Source organism: Euprymna scolopes, chromosome 7, assembly GCF_053919585.1.
Source record: "Euprymna scolopes isolate OS-2025 chromosome 7, ASM5391958v1, whole genome shotgun sequence".
Lineage (NCBI taxonomy): Eukaryota > Metazoa > Mollusca > Cephalopoda > Sepiida > Sepiolidae > Euprymna > Euprymna scolopes.
The window spans coordinates 163,400,815-163,426,157 of record NC_136488.1 but is presented as its reverse complement, the minus strand read 5'-3'; the positions used below and the strand labels follow the sequence as shown (position 1 = coordinate 163,426,157).

General features: G+C 31.0%; 1 protein-coding gene across 1 annotated transcript in view; it reads left to right on the top strand.

The window, feature by feature from the left end:
* Positions 1-25,343, top strand: part of LOC145280120 (uncharacterized) — a 148,651-nt gene that overhangs the window by 47,284 nt on the left and 76,024 nt on the right. The window contains exons 9-12 of the mRNA XM_080131877.1: positions 1,262-1,440; positions 12,244-12,351; positions 13,941-14,027; positions 18,150-18,273. Coding sequence (XP_079988003.1) covers positions 1,262-1,440; positions 12,244-12,351; positions 13,941-14,027; positions 18,150-18,273 — 498 coding nt within the window. The remainder of the gene's footprint in view (positions 1-1,261; positions 1,441-12,243; positions 12,352-13,940; positions 14,028-18,149; positions 18,274-25,343) is intronic.

Genomic DNA, 25,343 nt, shown 5'->3' with positions numbered 1-25,343 from the left:
GAGATATAGCTCAGTGGTAAAGGATTCAACTACAGATCAAATGAGCCCCTGTTCAAGCCCGAGTATACCTCACCATTTTATTTTCATTTTTTCTTATTAATGAGTTCAATTTACGATAAAAGAATAAGTACCATTTAGAATCGCTGCAAATCATTTCTTTGTTCGCATATTTTAAAACTAAACATTATCGAATATAACAAAATATCCACCCTCCGCCAAATTACTTCCCTACCCCCTCTATTTGATAAAATCAAAAGTAAAACCCTTTGACTTTTTGGCCATGTCAAACGATCAACCATTTGGCCTGTCAAAGTTATGTTTTGAAGATATGTTAGAAGGCAAAAGAAGTAGAGGAAAACCAAGAAGAAGATGGAGAGAAAATGTTTTAGTTTGAACATCTCTCAACAGTTGGGCGTCCATCAACCAACTTGCCCTGGATCAGAAGGAATGTTGAAAAATAAGTCACGTGGGTTCGCAGTCCATATTAAGCTGAAGATGCGACTTATAGGTTTGAAGGTTTACTAATAATAATATAAATGGAGTGAAATGGGTATATCAAATGGCTTCCTGTCTTGTCTGGAGAGATTTCTATCTAGTAGCTGACAGAATGAGAACTATCTACTTTCGTTGATTAAATATAACATTTACTTGAAAATTCCATATAGGTTCCCAAGTTTGACATAAACATCTTCAAACGTGACTATTAGGTCCTTTACTTGAAAAAAAAATGCACCTGAAAAAGGTCAGAGGCGTCGAAACGTTGTGAATATAAGAATTAGTGATGGGACGATTCCAATATTTTTTTTGATTCTGATACAATTACCGATTCCGATTCCTATTTTTTATAAATATCTATATATTTAACTATAGAGTTGTTATTTTCCCGATTACCGTAAAAATGCATGTTAAATGTGCAAAAACACACTTGGAGGAGGGGGGGCTATCGATTTTCGTTTTACAAGTATTTTAAAATCAATAAATATCTATTATTTTATCATTACTACCAGCAGTGGAGGATTTTGTTTTAAACAAAATCAAATTTTAAAAAAATGATAATTAAAGGAATTGTTTTTGACATCGGAAAATAGAAACTAATTTTTCCGACTCTTAGACCGATTCCGATACCCCCCAAAATTCTGATTTTTCTGATTCCCCATTCCGATTCCGAGTAATCGTCCCAACACTAATAAGAAATAGTTTGAATAATTTACATAGTACAAAATAAAGACGTTGTGAATGTTTTTAATTCTGTTTATTGCAGGCGTTCTTTATAAGAAGAATTTGTACCTGGGAAATTGTTCCACCTCGACTCTCAGCAACTCATCGTTTGGAACCGAGCAGAATGCAACGAGTTGGAAGAAAGACAAATCTTATGAAATCATGCTCAAGAATCCGCTGCAGTACTTTTACCTGGACTCTAACTATGTCTACATTGGAAAGGTGCGTGATATTTTCATCTGCATTTGTCTTTTATAAAATTCTAGACTTCTCGTGACCCGTTGGGTCAGTATATGTTATAGCTAGCTATAGAATAGTGAGTATATTAATTATGCCAAAAATATGCGCGCTTGCACGTACAACAATGGAAACAACTTTTAATATAAGGAATTGCATTTCTTAATATTTTGAAAACTACTTAGTTGTGGAAAATTTCAATACGATATTCGTTTTCAGCATACCTGGAAACTTTAAAAAGTCATCATTTTAAAGGAAAATGTTAAGGTGGAAACCAAGTAAAAATTTACCCAAATTTCTATTTTTACATTTGCTTTATTAAAAAAAAAAATTGCATTATATACAGTGTTGGTCATCCGAACCTAAAAATTTGTCTGATGTCAGACAAATGTTTAGGTTCGGATGTTTATAAAGCCATTCGAATGACTTTATAAACAAAGAAGTGTGACTCTTAACGAAATCCAGTATTGCATAAATCACTCATCATTAGTCACCGGTTATAACTTTTGCCAGTTTTTAACAGACTAAAAAGTCTATTGTTTGCATAATCTTCAAAGTATTAATAAACATTTGCAAGTAATTTTAGCGTCTTTAAACTGCCAATTACTGAATCTAACGCAACCAATACACTTTAAAATAATTTAAATTGCCAATTACTGAACCTAATACAATATAAAAGACTTACAACTAGTTTAAATCGTAAAAAACTAAAGCAAATACTTAAGGAAAGTAATTTCTTGTGGTTACAATTAGTGAGAAATAGGATTTACCAGTTAAATGGTTTTAATGTCTTCGTTTTTTTTTACCAACCAGTTAACTATGAGATGTCACTTTTATTGCCTTTGGTAACAGTTACTTATTGTATGATTTTTTGTTCGATTTATAAAAAGTAAGTTAGATGTTATTATGTGTTGATAGTTAAATAGTTTCTTTTAACACAGTTTCAAGAACTGGGCAAGCTCATCTGAGTAATTTTAACGTCTTTAAACTGTCAATTGCAGAATATATCTTCCAAATTATTTAATCCGTAAACATGTTTGTTTTACTTTTGTTTGAAAACGATTCCAACTTGCAATGAAAATTAAAAATAAAATTCGTAAAATGCCGATATAAAAAATAAAAGGCAAGAGGGAATTATAGATTTGTTTTTATTTGCATATTTTAAATGTGAAAAATTCTTAATTAAAAAAAATACTTTCATGGCTTTGTTTTTATTTGCATATTTTAAATGTGAAAAATTCTTAATTAAAAAAAACTTTCATGGCTTTGTTTTTATTTGCATGTTTTAAATGTGAAAAATTCTCAATTAAAAAAAACTTTCATGGCTTTGTTTTTATTTGCATATTTTAAATGGGAAAAATTCTTAATTAAAAAAACTTTCATGGCTTTGTTTTTATTTGCATATTTTAAGGGGAAAAATTCTCAATTAAAAAAAACTTTCATGACTTTGTTTTTATTTGCATATTTTAAATGGGAAAAATTCTCAATTAAAAAAAACTTTCATGGCTTTGTTTTTATTTGCATATTTTAAATGGGAAAAATTCTCAATTAAAAAAACTTTCATGGCTTTGTTTTTATTTTATTACGTATGAAAACCGGATGGACGGTATCAACACTGAAACAAGACGATTTGCGTTTTATAATATAATAGATTGTTGCTACTATCGAAGAACCGATGTAATACATAAAAATAAATACTTGTTTAAGCGTGATCTAATATTTTTTATTTTTAGAAAAGCATGTGTTTAAAAGAATTGTATAGTTTTTTTTACCAGTATATTTCCTAAGTAAAAAAACCCCTTAAACCTTATGTGTCGAAAAGGTTCATGATTAAGTTGAAATCAAGAGAAAAGCTCTTCGTGGAACAAGAATACCCATAACAGGATGGGAAAGAACTTGAATGGCTACTAGACACAATCCTCGAGTGTCTAAAGTCTCTCCATACAGGAGTTTGTCAGGACAAGCTAGCATGAGGATACTTTTCCCTAGAAGTAAACTCTGACTTAATATTAAAAATCACATTCGTGGCTCAAATAAGATCTCCTTAGTGTCAATAACCCACATTGACTTTTATGGGGAATAGTACAACTTCTCCAAGTGATGTTACCTCAAGTAACAGCACAAATCTGGATATTCCACTAGACAAGATGAATTCTTGTCCTAGAATCCTATAAGAGACCACAAGATATACTATAACATATTTAAATGGTCAATTGGGAAGAGGAAAATTATGTTCTAAACTTCTTTACAAACTCTGTGTTTAAAATGTGAAGAACTTTAATGGATTATTCGAATATATCTTATATAGAAATCAAGTGTTAGCCCTCAGGAAGGGGAGGGGGCTAACACTTGATTTCTGAGAAATTTGACTGAAGTAAAATGAAACAAAATTAATTCCTGGAACAGTTTTGCACCACTTTTATGCTTATGTTATGAAGATTAAAATCAAGATATCAAATCTTATGTCTGTGTTAGAATCATTATTGTAATTTTGATCAAAATCCATTATATGCTTTCAATTGTAGAAACTATGTAAAATATAAAACTTAAGCGTAAGAGTTCTTATGATCGAATCTTGCTTAATCACTAGCGTTAGGACAACAGCATATTCTTTTTATTGTTTTAACTCTCGAGTATGTATCCGTTGATAGCTTCTATGCTTTTATATAGAGTGATATGGTTTTCGGTTGATTAACTGTGTCTAACTGTGTCGGATATATACTCAAGAGTCAAAACAATGAAAAGAATATGCTGTTGTCATAGCTCTATTAATCACTAATGGCTAAAGGTAATGGGTGTGTAATATTTTCTAACGTTGGGCCACATTTGAACTTTGTAACAACAATGCAGGTCAGTTACCGTAAAAAATGAACTCTTATGTAGACTCATGATAACTATAATTAAGTAACTAAGTACGTTCAGTAATATTATGAATACATTTAGAAATAAAAACATGATATTCAAACATTTTATTACTTTTTTCATGTGAAATTTGGTATTTTGCATTTGCACATAATTTGTCAATGTCTGTTCTCACAGATATTGTGGTCACTCTAATTTGACTTGGTAAATTTCCATCCGTGAGCTGACTTCGTTAGTGATTTTTTTGTGAAGCTAATTTCACAACAATATGTGCTTCTAAAAGGTGAAATAATTTTCCTGAGATGTTCCTCTAAATTTGGATGCTTTCCACGCACAGTTTTTATAAAATGTTATCAAGTCTTTGGTATCATATGCTCTTATCAAGTCCGTGTCAGACTGTAAGTTTATCAGCTCCATTTGACTTTCTTCTGATGCAACATCAAAGGTTTGAGAAAACAGCTTGAAATTTTTCTCACATTTCCTGAAATCTTCAAATCAGTTTGTAAATCAACATAATTGGAAAATATTTCTGCTTTTCTGAGAGCGAAAGTAAGAAAATGGACGAGTGTTGTTTTAAAAAGTTTTAGTTTCTTTTTGAATGAAGAAATTTGTTCATACGTCTTGTTCACCAACTGCTGTTTACCTCGTAGTTTTACATTTAATTCTACAAGATGTTGTGTGATATCAGATAGAAAAGAAAGTTCATTTAACCTCATTGCTGAAGTACGTAACATCCTGTTGCTTATTTACCATAAATTCAATTTCTTTCCTTAAATTCTAAAACCTTTTCAAAGTAGCAACTCTACTGAGCCAACAAACTGCAATGAAATACAAAATATCTGGGTAATCAGAATCCGGTTCTTCTAAAAATCATTGAAATTGTCGATGGTTCAGTTCTCTAGCATGAAAAAATTTACACACGGCACCACATATTTCATAACATCAATAAAATCCAATATCTTTTATGAACAAGTTTTATAATTCAGTGATTCACCACAACCACATTTTCTGCTTCAATAAAGTCCAAAAACTTTCTGGTGAATCCATTGATTTTTCCTGCCATTGAGGGTGCCCCATCAGTTGTCAAGCAACGCAGTTTGGAAGGGTCCAGTTCAAACTTCTCCATTAACTTCAAAACTTGTTTTCTTATATCATGGCCCCATGATTGTTGAAGACATACTGGTCACGTCCAAAAATTCTTCAATAAATTCAAAATTCTCAGTAACTTCCCGAACAAACACAACCAACTGTGCTGTGTCACTGATAGCTGTACTTTCTTTGAGTGCCAACCTATGTGTGACACTTTTTATTCGCTCTGTTAAAGTTTCAGCAATGTTATCAACAAGCTGATTGATTCTACGTGATAAAGTGGGAAAAACTTGTTTGCTGCACGAATATTTTTTGTTTCAGGACACACAAAATCAGTAAATGTGTCTAAACAACGTTTAATCAAATTCTCCTTCAGAAAACCTTTTTCCCTTTTCGGTAATTGATTCACAAAGTTTGAAGCTTAGTTTCATAACAAGTTCAAAGTCGCTTTTATAGACAGTAAAAGTAGCTTGTTGCTTTTTAATTGAATTACTCAGCTGTTTAAGTTTGTGTAGTCGAGCCTTTCCTACTCATGCATCATACGTGGAATGTCGTTTAATGTGTACTGTTGCCACATCTGGGCAGGATCTGCTAGAAAGGACTTATCTTGCCTTGATAGAGTTCAAAATAGACTTCGTAGCCTCGTAGGGGATGTCCTTTTCTCTTCCCTGCAGCCTCTTCCTCTCAGAAGAGATGTAGCGAGTTTGTCTTTGCTTTATTGTTATTTTCATAGCAAGTGCTTTAATCTATGGTACCCCCTCACCAAACTTTCACAAGAAACACTCGTCTAGCTGAAAACACTATCAATAATTTCCCCCACTCTTTATCTGTGCCTAAACCTAAACGTAGATTCCACGAACAAAGCTTCTTTCTTAGAACTGCACGCCTGTGGAACTGTCTTCCGTTTTCCTGCTTCCCAGCTGACTACCATATGGTTGTCTTCAAGTCCAATATAAACAAGTTCTTGATAAGCCGTTCCCCTTAAGTTAACAAATTTACTGAATTTCCATTGCTGACAATTACTATATTGTCCAATTGACTACTGTACACTCTTTAACCCTTATCCTCGAGTGGTCTCTTGGCCTTGATAACTGGTGATGCCTATGTAAAAAAAAATTGTTGTATTCTTTCATAACTGCTACCAATCTTTGGCAGATGACACACACGACATCCTAGTTGTTCTGAACAACAAAGTATTTTTTGCTCCTGTCATTATTAACAATTCTTCTCTCATCATCAATTTTCCGTTTTTTTTTTTGTAGCAGACATCTTTACCTGGATAAAATATGAAGAAATATCAACAGTCTATAATAGTATAACTGAAAAAATAATGAATTAAAAAACAGTCAACGATGTGCCTTAGTGGTCCATCCTAGGTTCAATTCTCTTCCTGATCTACATCAATGATCTTCCAAATAACATTCTAAGATCAATCGTTGACATTTATGCTGACAACGTTATCATCTATGGCAACACATCAAAGGCCGTAATTGACAAAGTTCTCTCTGACTCTCTCTCCTCTGATCTTGATCACGTGGTACAATGGTGAAAGTGGTGGCTGATTACTTTTAATGCATCTAAAACCAAGCTCCTATCTTTACATCATCACCGCTCTGATCCTCATCTGGCATCAATTGAAATGAATAGCTCTCATCTTAGGGAGGCTGCATGTTTTGACAAGCTTCTGGGCTTGACCTTCACTCCTTATCTGAGATGGAACACATACATCGAATTCGCTGCCAAGGCCGCTGGAAAAATGGTTGGATCCTTCTACCGCTCCGGTAGATATCTCACTCCTGATGCAATTCTCTACCTGTATAAAAGCCAGGTACGGACAATGATGGAGTACTGTTGCCACATCTGGGCAGGAGCTACTAGAAGCAGTTTATCTTGTCTTGACAGAGTTCAAAATAGACTTTGTAGCTTAGTGGGGAATACCCTTTTCTCTTCTCTGCAATCACTTTTCCACAGAAGAGATGTTGCGAGCCTGTCTCTGCTTTATCGTTATTTTCATGGCAAGTGCTCGTCTGAGCTTCAATCTATGAGCCCCCCTTGGTCAAACTTTCATGAAAAACATACGTCTAGCCAAAACCACTATCAATAATTTCCTACATTTGTATCCGTGTCTAAACCTGAACGTAGATTCCATGAACAGGGCTTCTTTCTTGGATCTGCGTGTCTGTGGAACTCTCTTCCATTTGCCCATTTTCCAGCTGACTACAATCTGATTGTCTTCAAGTCCAACGTAAACAAGTTCTTGATGACCCCCCCCTCAAGTAATCCAATTTACAAAATTTCCATTACTTAAGTATACACACTAACCTTTATCCTCGAGTGGCCTCTGGGCCCTGATAAGTGGTGACTCCTTTGTAAAAAAAAACAGCGTTTTAAAAATGGTTTTCACATATAAACACTTTAACAGTATATAAATTAGCATATTGATATCTATGTTATTATTGCGTCTGTCAGTCTGCCCGTCTGTTTGCTTTTTTATCGTGTTTCAGCCACTGGGGGAATCGGTTTTATTACTTTTTGAAATGCGTATGTTGGTTTTATATACTGGTGTTTCTGCCCACTGGGGGGGAGGGGGTCTTGTTTTACTATCTTTTGATGAAATGCGTCTGTTTGTTTGATTTACTGGTGTTTATATCTGCCCTAAGTTTGTCAGTGAATCTGTCTGTCGGTCTGCTCGGTTTTTATAAAGCTTATAGGTTTTCTGCGCTCTTTTGTTTTGTGGTTTTAGAATATTGGGATGGAAAAAACTACTGAATAATTAAGAATCCAACTAAAACGTTATTAAGAGTTTATCTAAGAAAGAAAATTAAATTTTTTTTATTTCTTTTCAAATTAACAAAAAGAAAATTATAATAATCCGAATTCAATATACAATGCTGAATAATGTAAAGACAAAATAATTATAAAATGGTTATTATTTCAAAAATAACAAATATTCGAAAATAATTAATAATGTGGTTATTATTTCAAAAAATAACAAATATTCGAAAATAATTAATAATGTGGTTATTATTTTCAAAAATAACAAATATTCGAAAATAATTAATAATATGGTTATTATTTTAAAAAATAACAAATATTCAAAAATAATTAATAATGTGGTTATTATTTAAAAAAATAACAAATATTCGAAAATAATTAATAATGTGGTTATTATTTTAAAAAATAACAAATATTCGAAAATAATTAATAATGTTGTTATTATTTAAAAAAAATAACAAATATTCAAAAATAATTAATAATGTGGTTATTATTTTCGAAAATAACAAATATTTGAAAATAATTAATAATGTGGTTATTATTTAAAAAAATAACACAAATTCGAAAATAATTAATAATGTGGTTATTATTTAAAAAAAATAACAAATATTCAAAAATAATTAATAATGTCGTTATTATTTAAATAAATAACAAATATTCGAAAATAATTAATAATGTGGTTATTATTTAAAAAAATAACAAATATTCAAAAATAATTAATAATGTGGTTATTATTTTAAAAAATAACAAATATTCGAAAATAATTAATAATGTGGTTATTATTTTAAAAAATAACACATATCCAAAAATAATTTATAATGTGGTTATTATTTTAAAAAATAACAAATATTCAAAAATAGTTAATAATGTTGTTATTATTTAAAAAAATAACACATATTCGAAAATAATTAATAATGTGGTTACAATTTTCAAAAATTACAAATATTCGAAAATAATTAATAATATAGTTATTGTTTTCAAAAATAACAAATATTCAAAAATAATTAATAATGTAGTTATTATTTAAAAAAATATAAATAATCAAAAATAATTAATAATGTGGTTATTATTTTAAAAAATAACAAATATTCGAAAATAGTTAATAATGTTATTATTATTTGAAAAAATAACAAATATTCGAAAATAATTAATAATGTGGTTATAATTTAAAAAAAACAAATAATCGAAAATAATTAATAATATGGTTATTATTTTTAAAAAATAACAAATAATCGAAAATAATTAATAATGTGGTTATAATTTTCAAAAATAACAAATATTCGAAAATAATTAATAATGTGGTTATTATTTTAAAAAATAACAAATATTCAAAAATAGTTAATAATGTTATTATTTAAAAAAATAACAAATATTCAAAAATAATTAATAATGTGGTTCTTATTTAAAAAAATAACACATACTCAAAAATAATTAATAATGTTGTAATTATTTAAAAAATAACAAACATTCGAAAATAATTAATAATGTTGTTATTATTTTAAAAAATAACAAATATTCAAAAATAGTTAATAATGTTGTTATTATTTAAAAAAATAACAAATATTCGAAAATAATTAATAATGTAGTTGTTATTTTAAAAAATAACACATATTCGAAAATAATTAATAATGTTGTTATTATTTTAAAAAATAACAAATATTCGAAAATAATTAATGATGTGGTTATTATTTTAAAAAATAACAAATATTCAAAAATAATTAATAATGTGGTTATTATTTTAAAAAATAACAAATATGTGAAAATAATTAATAATGTCGTTATTATTTAAAAAAAAATAACAAATACTCGAAATTAATTAATAATGTTGTTATTCTGTTCAAAAGTAACAAATATTCAAAATAATTAATAGTGTGGTTATTATTTTAAACAAATATTCGAAAATAATTAATAATGTGGTTATTATTTTCAAAAATAACAATTATTCGAACATAATTAATAATGTTGTTATTGTTTTAAAAAATAACAAATATTCAAAAATAATTAATAATATGGTTATTATTTTAAAAAAATAACAAATATTAAAAAATAATTAATAATGTTGTTATTATTTTAAAAGATAACAAATAATCGAAAATAATTAATAATGCGGTTATTATTTTAAAAAATAACAAATAATCGAAAATAATGTATAATGTTGTTATTATTTTAAAAAATAACAAATATTCGAAAATAATTAATAATGTGGTTATTATTTTAAAAAATAACAAATATGCAAAAATAATTAATAATGCTGTTATTATTTAAAAAAAATAACAAATATTCGAAAATAATTAATAATGGTGTTATTATTTTAAAAAATAACAAATATTCGAAAATAATTAATAATGTTGTTATTATTTTAAAAAATAACAAATATTCGAAAATAATTAATAATGTGGTTATTATTTAAAAAAATAACAAATAATCGAAAATAATTAATAATGTGGTTATTATTTAAAAAAATAACAAATATTCGAAAATAATTTATAATGTGGTTATTATTTTAAAAAATAACAAATATTCGAATATAATTAATAATGTGGTTATTATTTAAAAAAATAACAAATATTCAAAAATAATTAATAATTGTGTTATTATTTTAAAAAAATAACAAATATTCGAAAATAATTAATAATGTGGTTATTATTTTAAAAAATAACAAATATTCAAAAATAATTAATAATGTGATTATTATTTTCAAAAATAACAAATATTCGAAAATAGTTAATAATGTTATTATTATTTGAAAAAATAACAAATATTCGAAAATAATTAATAATGTGGTTATAATTTAAAAAAAACAAATAATCGAAAATAATTAATAATATGGTTATAATTTTCAAAAATAACAAATAATCGAAAATAATTAATAATGTGGTTATAATTTTCAAAAATAACAAATATTCGAAAATAATTAATAATGTGGTTATTATTTAAAAAAATAACAAATAATCGAAAATAATTAATAATGTAGTTATTATTTAAAAAAATAACAAATATTCGAAAATAATTTATAATGTGGTTATTATTTTAAAAAATAACAAATATTCGAATATAATTAATAATGTGGTTATTATTTAAAAAAATAACAAATATTCAAAAATAATTAATAATTGTGTTATTATTTTAAAAAAATAACAAATATTCGAAAATAATTAATAATGTGGTTATTATTTTAAAAAATAACAAATATTCAAAAATAATTAATAATGTGGTTATTATTTTAAAAAATAACAAATATTCGAAAATAATTAATAATGTGGTTATTATTTATAAAAAATAACAAATATTCAAAAATATTTAATAATGTGGTTATTATTTCAAAAATAACAAATATTCAAAAATAATTTGGGAAAATTCCTCATGGGTCTTGAGTAAACAGTTTAATAAATGATTTTGATATCTGGTTCAATTGCATGAATAAATCCATGAAACGACCCAGGCTTGTACTAGTATGAATTAATATAACTATATTATACAATTGTGAACTTTACAATGTATGTTAATAACATACTGATTTAATAAAATCTGATTCGAGCAAGTAAATATTTCTTGATAAATCTGTGCTATCAATTCAATAAATAACAAATTATAATAAATTTACTTTTGAATTATCCCAGAACTAAAAAAATGCACATGGTGGGAGAGAAAAACTTTTAAGCACGTGTTGAATGGGAGAGTTGCTTTTCACCCACGTGGCGAATGATAGAAACTTTCAAATAAGATGCAGAACTTTTAATAAGATTTTCAGTCGACTGTATACAGTGGAACGAATTACAGACATAACAGCTGCTTATAACTGTAGACTAAGCAACTAATTGACCATATTATTGCTATCTTGGTAAATATATGTCAGGTGGCTTGGTGTGGAAACGACCGGAATAAATGCCTTTTCTTTCAACTAAAAAAAAAAACTTGTGTTGAATTTCTTTCCTCTATCCCTATATACAAAGTATGGAAGATTGTTTGGAACTGTTAGGAAGGTTGTATTATTTTACAGAAATTTAAAAATGAAGTTATTTCAATTTCTCATATGTATTTAATTTTACTTATCTTTTTCAGAAAAAAACTCGTTCTATTGATTGTGATGTTTTTGCTTCAACTAGAAACTCCTTTCCGATGCCCAATGGCAAATCCTATCCTGTTGTCCTGGAGTTCTATTTTGCAAGTGTAAGAAAACTATTTTCTATTCTTATAATCACTAAGAGTTCTCATACGAATAATTATCAATGATTGCTGAAGTGGTGACAACAAATTTCTCCAGATTTCCAGCACTCTCATCTTTTTCGATAACTATTGCAAATCATTTTACATTATTGCAACAGCCGACTACCAGTGACTTCTCACTGACAATAACCTATGGCCTATTCAAAAATTTAAGTAACAATAAGCTCCCCTGAAGTTTTAGCATACTTTACACTTTTTCAGACGAGGTCTAGTTAGTGCTCTTCCTCCTCAGCCATGGCACTACACAACTTTGTGTAATACGAATCAATATGTGGGTTTACTAATCTTTTTTTTTTATGGGTGGTTGCAAGTCAGATCTTTAGATTTTAGAAGTTTCAGTTTCCTTGGGATCGCTTTTCTAACCATGCTATGAGGGTAATAAGAAAGTTCTTGCAGAATTTTTAATTTTGACTTCAAATCATGTATTTTCAAATAACTTTTCGTTATAACACCTTTACTTTATATATTATAAGGAGCGTTTTTAGCGCTATCGAATCATTTAAATTACAGTCGTTTTAAAACAACCATTTCTTTTCAAAACGTATAATACAAGATGGAAAGGAAGCAAATTCGCACAATCTTCTGATTTCAATTCCAGCGAGGGCTCAAAGCTGCTGAAACAGCTTGCTATCAACAAAGCATTTGGTCCAGGAACGACTACTGAATGCACAGCACAATGGTGGTTTAAGAAATTTTGTGGTGGTGGCGACGAGTCTTGAAAATGATGAGTCTTAGTTGAAGCCAATGCATGCACAACTGTTAGAAAATTTACTTCTGAATTAGACGTAACGTATATGATGATTTCCAACCACGTAAGAAAGATTTGAAAGACAAAAAACTTAATGAATGTGTGCCTCACAAATTGAACAACAACCAAAAAAGAAACACCTTCTTTTATGCAACAAGAACGACCCGTTTCTCAATCGGATTGTGGCTTACGATAAAAAGTGGGTTCTTTATGAAAATTGGCGATGCTCAGCTCAGTACGGCAGAAAAGTACTGCCAACAAATGGATGAAGTGTATCAGAAACTTTGATAACAACACCCAGCATTAGTCAACAGAAAAGGCGCAATTTACTCCACGACAATACTCGACTACTCGACTTCTAAATCGACCCTCCAAAAGTTGAACGAATTGGGCTATGAAACTCTGCCCCATCCGCCATACTCTCCAGACCTATCATCTACTGACTATCACATTTTCAAGCATCTTGACAACTTTCTGCATAAGAAATGCTTCCAAAACCTAAGCGCTATCAAAAATACCTTCAGCGACTTCATCACCACCAGAACGCAAGATGTTTACGTTACTGGCATAAATACACTTCTTTTGCATTGGCAAAATGTATTGATTCTGACGGTGCTTATTTCGATTAATAAACTTTTGTTCTGAAATATGTGCATTTGTATCAAAAAGTTAAAAAACGCAAGAACTTTCTTGTCAACCATATATATATAGTGTTATTAATTATTTTATTATAGAGTGTTATTAATTATTTTATTATAGAGTGTTATTAATTTTCATTTTCTAGGATGACTATGAAATAATGCCTGATAAAGCAAATAATATAACGTCCCAGGTTCCAGTGATGCTTTTGGTGTCAAGTCAGGATAAAAGTGTAAGTACATTTCCATCCACATGCTGTAGAGGGTTTCTAAAGAAACAACATCACCGCCATTGCTTGCAGAGGATTTGGATCAAGTTTTATTTAGATCAACAGAATAGCATCGAAATGTTCAACTAACAATAACAAAAATAAAGTAAAAATAATTCAATGTAATTTTTATTATATTATCAAAAAGAGCTGAAAATCTAATATCTAAACGGCTATATGTCTGTTTGTCCGTCTGTCTGTCTGTCGGTCTATTCCTCTGTCTGTCTGTCTCCATATTTTCAAACTCTATCTCCTCCGAAACTAAGTCGTAGAACGGCGCTAGGGGCCTCAAATGATTGAACTTTTACGGGCCGTTCTTTTATGGGTCTTTAGCTGGTTGAGATAGTTTTTAAGGGTCACAATTGAAAAAAAATCGTTAAACATTTTGTACATTTATCTTATTTTATTTCTACGTTGGTACAGGGGTAATGTCACCAGTTTTGAATGCTACAGTTTCGGTTTCGATTCTAGCTGATGGCATCCAAATACTTTTTTATTACTTTTGAAATCACGACTCTATAATAATATATGCGAAATCTGGACAAATTAAAATATCATATTTAAACGTATTTTACGCCCGGGTTAGCTAGGCGCCTCAACCCCGTTAGTCTATCTATCTATGTATCTATAAAAGTGAAAGTGTCTGTCTCTGTGTGTGTGTGTGTGTGTGTGTGTCTGTGTGTGTACGCAATAACTCTGTCAATTTTTAGTCTACAAACTCGAAATTTGATATACAGGGTACTGAGTTTTGGAAAAATCGATATGATCAGTTTTGGCAAGATATTTGGCGATTAAGGGGTCAAAGTTCAACGATTTGACCTTTGAAAACTCTACTAAACTCCTCCGACAATTTTGGGTCTAGACACTTGAAATTTTAGATATATATTCCTTGGACATGGATCTAACTTAATAGCTTGATTTGAGCCCAAAACAATAAATGTTAAGGGGTCAAAGTTTTAAAAAATTGACCTCTGCGGTCTCTTCCAGTTTACAGTTGTGGTCGAAAATTTTTAGTTACCAATATATAAATGTATGTATGTATGTATGTATGTATGTATGTATGTATATAAGTTTGCATGTCTACATAAAACTTTCGCCAGAGGCGACGGATTAAACTAAGTATAGTATCGTTTTAAAGGACGACCTTTCATAAGACAAATATCGAAAACTTGGCTAAAAACATTAATATCTTCACCTTCAATTAGGCACTTTTCTACAGGAGGAGTCGCTTTTTTCGCCGATATTTTTGAAAGTTATCCTCTCCTTTCGATTGTCTAGGCTTTATTTTAAAAAACGTCACTTCCGGTCTGGCGGTGGTCGTAACTGCATAGACGTCAGATTTTTTCCCCGTTCTTTTCCTCCTTCACGGTACGACTTTGAGCCTGCCTTCCTACTACCACTTTTTTTTTTTGCTCAACATACACATCCAAACACCCGGGCAATGCCGGGCAGAAATGCTAGTATATCTATAAAAGTGAACGTGTCTGTGTGTGTGTGTGTGTGTGTGTATACATTTTCCTACACAATAACTCTGTCAATTTTTAGTCTACAGACTCGAAATTTGATATACAGAGTACTGAGATTTGGGAAAATCGATGTGATCAGTTTTCGGCCAGAAATTTGGCTTTAAGGGGTCAAAGTTCAACGATTTGACCTTTGAAAACTCTACTAAACTCCTCCGACAATTTTGGGTCTAAACAATTGAAATTTTAGATATAGGTTCCTTGGACATGGATCTAACTTAATAGCTTGATTTGAGCCCAAAACAATAAATTTTAAGGGGTCATAATAGGGGTCAAAGTTAAAATCAATTGACCGTTTTATTGTTGTTTTTTTGCTCAGTATACACCTCCAAACACCCGGGCAACGCCGGGCTAAAATGCTAGTAATCTATATATCTGTAAAAATGAAAATTACTCTGTGTGTGTGTACATTTCCCTATCAAATAACTCTGTCAATTTTCGGTCTAGAGACTCGAGATTTGACATTTGAGAAAATCTTTTTAATCAGTTTTCGGCCAGAAATTTTGCTGTCAAGGGGTCAAAGTTCAACGATTTGACCTTTGAGAACTCTACCAAACTCCTCGGACAATTTTGGGTCCAAACACTTGAAATTTTAAATGTAGGTTACTTGGACATGGATCAAACTTTTTAATTTGATTTGAGCACCAAAAAATAAATGTTAAGGGGTCAAAATTGAGGTCAAAGTTAAAAAAAAAATTTGACCTCTGCGGTCACTACCAAATTACTCAGCCAATTTCTGGTCAAAACATTTGAAATTTTACATAAAGGCTATTCAGAGATAGGGCAAGCTTTTTAGTCGAGAATTTGAGCTGCCAAGGGGTCAAAGTTCAAAAGATTTTACCTTTGAGGTGTCTAGCAATCTACTCAGCCAATTTTGGGTCTAAACATTTGAAATTTATATATAACGGGTATTCAGACATGCGGCAAGCATTTTAATCAGTTTTGGAGCGAAAATTTGGCTGCGAAAAGGTCAAAGTTAAAAGAGTTAACTTTTGCAGACTCTACCAAATTCCTCCGCCAATTTTGGGTCTAAACACTTGAAATTTTAGATGTAGGTAACTTGGACATGGGTAAAACTTTGTATTTTGATTTGAGACCAAAATAATAAATGTTAAGGGATCAAAATTGGGGTCAAAGTTAAAAAAGATTTAACTCTGCAGTCTCTACGAAATTACTCAAACAAATTTTGGTCTAGACATTTAAAATCTTACATAAAGTATATTCACACGTATATATATAAACATGTGCTAGAACGTTTTCTTTCTAAATTCTATGCAACTATGCACAATGTAGAAACTAGGCAAAAAGGAATTAAGCGTAAATGAAACCAGTCATCTCATAAGAAACCATAAAAAATGGATAATTAATTAATGAACGAGCATTTCCCAAAGGAATATGCAAATTATGTCACTCACATATCCATGACTGCATAAATTAAGAGGTTTGTTTTAATAATTTTTAAATAGAAAAAGTAGGTTTTTAATATCAAAGAAAAAGAGCAAGAGAAAATGCAACTTTATAGGTACACTAGCAGGGAGACTATTAATATTAATAAATAATGGTGCTAACTTTTTTTTCAATGAATAAATTGTCAGTTGTATAATTAATGAATTTAATTAACTTTTATGCATTTTTAAATGAAGGGAGGAGATCTTCGACTCAAAAATTAAAGTCGCTCGGTATGCCAGAATAATGTTAAATAAAGAAATAAATTATGTCTAATTTGTCCTTCCATAGATATTTGAATTTTGCCGCCAGATTTGTTTTTTTTATACAATAAACAAGTCTCGTTCCTACCAATGTCACATTTTTGGATAATTATAACTTTTTTTTTTTGCAAAAGTTAAGTACATTTATTGTATTAATTCATTATCTTAAGACTTTAACTTAATACTTAACTTGGAAATAATTCCAGAAAACATATTTTTCTTGCCATAAAAATGTAAACACGATGTTTGTCATTATGAATGTTTACGTGAAATATAGTTTTTTTTTTTTTTTTAGATTTGAGATAAAATTATTCCATGTATTTTTTATTTCACACACTTTTTTTCTTGGAGAAATTTACTTTTATCTTTCAAACACAATAAAAAAGTAATCGAAAATTTTAAAAATTATTATGATTAGCCGGCGTTCAATACCATGCCCCCTACCGAATCAGCCATTAAATTGTCCGTACCTAGAATTTTTAGATGAGGACTGCTGATTCGTATTATTTGGAAACTTAAGACTACTGTTCTCATCTGGAGTGTCATTTTCACAATGCTTTGATCGACCTTTCTTCAGGTGTACCTTGTTCGACTAGATACACCTGAAGAAGGTCCGAGGTTACATCGACCGAAACGTTGTGAAATTACGAGATGCACCTGAAGAAGGGTCGAAGGTTACATCGATCGAAACGTTGTGAAAATAACACCCAAGATCAGAACAGTAGTCCGAAGATTCCAAATAATACGAATATCGATAACGTTTAAAAATATTATCTGTTTGAATTAAAGTTATTGAATTTTAACATTTTGTAATTTATAAAACCTGGTTTAATCCTTTTATTCTTTCTTGGCAGTTGGATTTCTCATTGAGAATCAACATTGTCGATTTCAATGAGAAACAACACGACTTTTCCGTTTTTGACATTTCGTCCTGTTACAGCAACGCAGCTAAAATGCATGTTTCAATCCTCCTGGACGGTAAGTTATTTTTTTAAAATAAAATTTCACGTCGAAATCATTCATTTTTTTTTGTCTTCATCCTAAAAACTTAGCCTGACGAGACTAAACCAAAATAAGGCTGTAGTCGAAACATGTCTACACATATGTAACCACAATATTTGCATAAATGAAAGTTTGCATTATATTAGTGGACTGGCAACGCCACAGGAAAGACAACCGAAGTAGCAAAACTGAAACTAGCCTGCAGGACACTATATACAAATGTAGCCAAATTTGAGGATATTTTATTAGTTTGAAAATATAAGTTCTTAAAATTGTCATAAAATTTTCACCATAAAATAGTTTTATAATCTTCAAAAAGCCTGCAAATTTTCATCTAGTCTCGTCCCATAGAACCAAAGATATGAGCATTTCAATATTCAATAGTAATTTATAAAATATATATGGCGATTAAGCTACACTGAATATTCCGCGTTTCATCCACTCTAGGACTCCTCAGGCTTATACGCGAATTCTGTGGTTGTTTATCGTTTTTATATGCTCCTCTTCTATTGAGATTTTAGTTAGCCAATCAGCTTTCTAGTATCCACCGCGCCCCTTCCTATCAGCCAATGGGCATGCATTTTATCGGACAAAGGATCTGCTTTAAAAGTAGGTTAATGTTTTTTTTATTGTTAGTTTATATATAAATATATATATATGTGTACATACATATATGCACATATATATACATATATATATCCATACATATATGTGTGATCGTTTATGTATATTCATGTTCATTTAATTTATTTATAATCTGCATGGGTCGTCTAGGTCCCTACACGTGATAGCTTGTCTTATTATTTTCCATTCGACTCCCGGCGAATGTCCACTTTCTTTGAGTTCCCAGTATTTATTCGCTAGTGTTGTTATTATACGGTGTTTTTTTTTATTGTTGAATGTATTTTGTGGTCATAGTATCGGGTTTTGAAATCTAAGGAAGTCATGCTTACGTAATATTTCTTGTTATTCGGGTTTTCTTTCGCAAATATTGTTACCTGATAAACTACGTTTTTAGTTAGACATTTATTTTGAACTGGGCAAAGTGTGCGGTGTCTACAGTTGCATTTATCTTGTTCGTTATTAGTATTTTTATTTATAGTATGGTTGTTCTTGTCCGGGGTTGGTTTATTATTATTATTATTATTATTATTATTATTATTATTATTATTATTATTATTTCTGCTAGTGTTAGTTTTATTTTTGTCATGGTGTCTACTTTTTATTGTTTATTTTGTTGTTGTTTACATTGTTTTTATTTAATATTTTGTTATTATGTGCTTTAATCATCATCTCTAAATTTTCGCAACAACTGTAGGATAACTTTAAGGTATTTTTATTGAAGATTTTGTGTAAGGGGTTAGTTGCGGGAAGGTGTTTTTCAATAAGATCTAGAAATTTCTTGCCAAGTTTTGTTTTTAACATTTGATTGTATGGGGCCGTATACCAAATTATGGTTCTTTTTCTTCTATTTTTAATTTTATTATAGTTATTGGTGTTTTGTTGCTTATATTTGATATCGATATTTTTGTATCCACTATTTTTTTAGGGCTGTTTCGTAGATATTGGTTGACCTGGTAAATGCATTTTCATTGCTTGAGATATTACTGAGTCTATTTACGATCGAGTTAGGAATCTGTTTTATAATTGATGGTGGGTGATTGGACTTAGGGTTTACGTATATTGGAGTAGCGTTATCTTTTAAGTATGGTTCATATGTGTTTTTATCTAAATTTAACGTGACGTCCAAGAAGTTTGTTATTTTTATGTTAGCTGATACGTCTGCTTTTAGGCCTAATTTTTTAATTTCCTTGTGTATGATTTTCTTCAAGTTATCTCCCTTGACTTTTTTGGAATTTTTTATTATACCTAGTCCGTCATCTCTATACAGGCCGATATCCGTAGTATCAAATATGCTTGTGAGGGTATATAGGATGAATAATCCCACAAGATCTGATGCCTCTGCAGAATCCCTGGTGCCCATCCCCAAATCAAACGAATTTTTCATTTTAGTTTTTATCCATTGGTTATTGTTATTTATTAGAACTGATTTTCTACATTTTTTAATGATGTTGATTTCTTCCGAGGATATATCAGAGTATGCCTCGGCAAATTCTAGAGCAATGTTAAAAAGTTCCTCGGATATCGAGGGATAAACGTCTATGATGTCAAACTGTATAAACGTACATTTATCTTTGTTTTCTATATTTTTAAACCAGGTGATTGCTTCGGTAGTATTTGCCCACTGGTTTAATTCTAGGTCTTGTTTGATTTGTTTGTTTACTCTAGAAAGTATTGTTTTGCTAATTCTACCTATTTCTGGTTTAGTTGGGTTTATCAGGCGGGTGCTGGGATTATTATTAAAGTCCTATTTGTGGTCTTTAAGCAGAATGTATGCCCCTCTAGGTTACAATTTGCCAACTTTATCGCTAATTTTTAATTTATCGGTAATTTGTTTACTTTCAGTATTTATTATATCTAAATAGTCGCATTCGTTTGTGTCTAGTTTTTTGTAGTTTTTTTGTAATGTTTTCTGTGATTAGTTTGTTATATTCTTGCTTATCTATTTTATAAAAGTTTCTAGTTTTATCTGCTTTTACAAAGATTTTATTAGAGTTGTTTATGTTTCTAACGATTTTGTGTAGTGTCCGTTGGAAATTGTTAGGTTGATTGTGGAATTCTAAGTTTTTAATTACGTTTAAAAGGTCATTTTCAAAGTTTATTAAAAGGTCTACTGTTTTCGCATTTTTAAGGGTTTTAAAACCATAGGATTCTATTTTGTTTACGTTTTCATTTTTAAGGAAGAAATTTGCTCGCCATCGCATTCGGCGTATTAGTTCATCTGTTTTTTTAAAATTAATTTAATAATATAGCTATGCTTGCTAGGTGTGGGGATGTTTTTTAGCGATGCTTCGAAATTAACTTTTCCATATCTATTTTTAATGTGGTGAAATAAATTCTTTTAAGAGTGCTCGACTGTTTCAGGAGCTAAGTATAACTACTTAATTTACTCACATAAAATTAATATACGAAAGTATAAATTTATGTGTAAACTTTAAGTATTTACTTCAAAAGTGCTCAATACGTAGGTAGAGCTAGTTAGTAATTTATAAAATACATATGGCGATTAAGCTACACTGAATATATATATATATATATATATATATATATATATATATATATATATAGTAATTTATAAAATATATATGGCGATTAAGCTACACTGAATATTCTACATTTCATCCACTATAGGATTCGTCAGGCTTATGCGCGAATTCTGTGGTTGCTTCTTGTTTTTATATATGTTGAGGATTTCTAGTTAGCCAGTCAGCTTTCTAGTATCCACCGCGCCCCTTCCTATCAGCCAATGGGCATGCATTTTATCGAACAAAGGATCTGTTTTAGAACTAGGTTAGTGGTTTAAGGTAGACGTTTTCCTTCCTTTTTTTATATATATATATAAATATACCTATATATATATATATATATATATATATATATATATATATATATATATATATTTTTTTTTTTTTGGTAGTAGTCGTAATGACGTATCTGTTCTGTGATCATGACAGCATCATCTCATGGACTGCCAGCACATTTATTATTTACCATTATTCTTGAGTGAACTAACGCAATGACACTGGCAAATTATTTCTCTTTGTTGACCCTAAGCGGTTTAAAAGATAAAGAGTATTCGGATGTTCTGATTTCACATCTAGTACTGCTTTCCCAACTGTACTGATATGCAGAAGTTCAAGTGTAATATGAACAAACATCTTTCTACTCATCTCCCTTTCATAATGCCCCCGCAAATTGTCCCCGATAGTAGCCCCCTACTTCAAAGTGGCACTTGCCTTGTTTGGAGTGAAGATTGAATTAAAAAAAAAAAAACCTGGAGTATTATATGTTCAATGTTTCCAGTAGGTTATCTTTTAATTATTTTTGCAGGTTTGAAACAATAGTCCTGACAAGATGCGAACAATAGTTGCTATTTGCAAAGTACTTTGCAGCTAATTCTACCCTATGCGACGAAGGCCATCAACTCCCCATATTTCCTCCTATAACACAGAACATGCTAGGTAACATACAAATATCTGTGCATGAGGTCGCCAAGCTAATCAAGAACCTTGATTCCAGTAAAGCAACTTGTCCTGACGGTATCCCAATTATAGTATTAAAAAAGCTTCAACCAGAACTTGCACCCATACTTACGAAACTGTTTAAGCATTGCCTTAAGGAGAAGTGCTTTCCGACTCCCTGGAAAACCTCATCAGTATGCCCTGTATTTAAGAATTCAAGTGAAAAGTCATCTCCTTCTCAGTACAGACCAATAAGTTTCCTGTGTGTTATGAGTAAGTTGCTGGAATCCATATTAAATAGAGAAATAGTCAACCACCTCAGCAGAAATAACCTTCTTAGTGACACACATTATGGTTTCCATTCTGCAAAATCTACCACAGATGTGCTAACGGTTATATCTCACAGGATTAGTGAATCTCTTGACAAAGGCTTCTTTTCTAGGGCAATTGCTCTCGACATATCAAAGGCATTCGATAAGGTATGGCATAAGAGCCTACTTCACAAGATTTCCAGCTACGGTATAACTGGAAATGTTTTCTCAATCATTAAATCATTTCTCTCCGATAGGCTCACAAGAGTAGTGGTCGATGGACAAAAATCAGAGGCCTGTAATATTAATGCTGGAGTCCCCCAAGGGTCAATCCTGGGCCCAACTCTCTTCCTGATATACATCAATGATCTCCCTAAACACATACTTAAATCATTCGTTGACATCTATGCTGAAGAGACGTTGTGAGCCTATCCTTGTTTTATCGTTATTTCCATGGCAGGTGTTCATCGGAACTCCAATCTCTGGTTCCCCCTCGCCAATCTTTCACGAAAAACACCCGTCTAGCTGAAACCACTGTGAAAAATTTTCGCCACTCTTTACCTGTGCCTAAATCAAAACGTAGATTCCATGAACAAAGCTTCTTTCTTAGAACTGCATGCCTGTGGAACTCTGTTCCGTCTGCCTGCTTCCCACCTGACTACAACCTGGATGTCTTCAAGTCCAACGTAAACAAATTCCTAATGAGCCGCCCCTTAAGAAAATACTTCATTAAATCTCCACACTAACGTACTGCACTTGCAATAACCCTTATCCCTGAGTGGCTTCCGGGCCTTAATAAGTGGTGACCACCGTGTAAAAAAAAAAAAGTCTGACGAGGAAAAACTCATGCTATTGTTACAAATAAATGAAAACTGAAGAAAATACTAAATATGTGAATTAAAATAAAGCAGAAGACGCATCATTTAGTGAAACAATAGAAATTGTATCAAAAAGTTTCGATGAAAGGCATAGCCTGTTTCATACTCGATATAAATGCTTAAATATCGTAAAACAAGATATGATTAATGCAAATCAATGTGATGCATTTAAATTAATGGACAAAGGTTGAAGCCTAGCTGACAGTATTACGTTGGTGACTCGCTTTTGAACCCTGTTCAGAAGTGAGAGACTAGTAGCAGATGCACCAGTCCACATGTGACAACCATACTCCATAAATGGGCGAATGGTGGCCTTGTAGAGGTACAGGATACTTTCAAGTGTAAGTAACTTTCTAGCACGGTAGAGAGAGCCCACCTTCTTTGCAGCAGCCTCGGCAATGCCCTCAATGTATTTGTTCCAATTCATGTTCCCTGTGAACGTTAAGCTGATGAGTTTGAACAAAGTACTTTCAGGTAATGTATCATTAGCCATGGCTATTGGTTCCTTCAATAAATTTCCAGACTCTTTTTGTACAGGCATTTCAAATTGTCATCGATGCTTGAAAATTTTGTATCTCATTGCTATACACCTTATGAGAACAGTTGACTGAATTGAATAATCCAAATAATACAAATTATTAATCCTCATCTCAAAAATTTAGAAACATAAAATTTGTTTAACATCGATGCCTCTGTTAAGTCTCATTAATTTCAGGGGGTATCCATTATGAGGCAAGGGTTACACAATCTCCAACCATACCTGTTCTGAATCAGCACTGCTTCAGTCCAGTGGCAAGGCAAAGTGCTAGATGACTGGAAACAATGCCAAGATAAGCAGAGAGCACCTGGAATTCCCAAATGGTCACTCATTTTAGTACTGACTTGGCTCAATGTTGCTTAAATTCAATAATCCAACAGGAAAAGGTTTGTCAACGTGATTATGCTGTGTACGAGGTGTCTTCAATAAGTTTCCAGACATTTTTTGTACACGCATCTAAAATTGTCGTAGACTCTTGAAAATTCAGTACGTTATTGCTATACATCTTATGAGATGACTGGCCAATTTTTATGATTTCAGGTTCAAATGAACAGCTACAGCAGGAATTGGAATACACCCTATTAAAGCTCGATTGTCACAACTTGTCAATTTCAAAAATGCAATTTGGATGTGAGGACACTTTAGAAGAATGATATGCAATAAAATTCTATTTTAAACTTGAAAAAATGCCACAAAAACATATGGAATCCTTCAGACTGCTTTTGGACCATCTTGCATGAATCGACCATGAGCTTTTGAGTGGCATAAAGGATTCAAGGAAAGCAAAGAGTCTGTGAGAGATGATGAGAGGTGTGGGAGGAGTAAGAAAGTCAGAACACCAGAGTTGACTGGCCAAATAAAGAATTTCATGGATAAGGACTGTCGTGTGTTTATAGAGACAATAAGTGCACAGTTTGATGTCAGTGTGGGAACTGTGCACACAATTATTGTACACTGTATTGTACACACAATTGTGAGGAACTGAAAATGCGGGAGATTGGCACAAAGTTTGTCCGAAGGGTGCTAAAAAAAGATCAGAAAAAAAGACGTTGTCTTGAGCATCAATTTGATTAGCCAAATAAAGAATTTCATGGAAAACGATCGTCGTGTGTCTATTGAGACAATAAGGGCACAGTTTGATGCTATTGTGTGAACAATGCACGCAATTATTTATGAGGAACCAGAGATGAGGAAGATTTGTGCAAAGTTTGTCCCAAGGGTGGTCAGAGAAGATTAC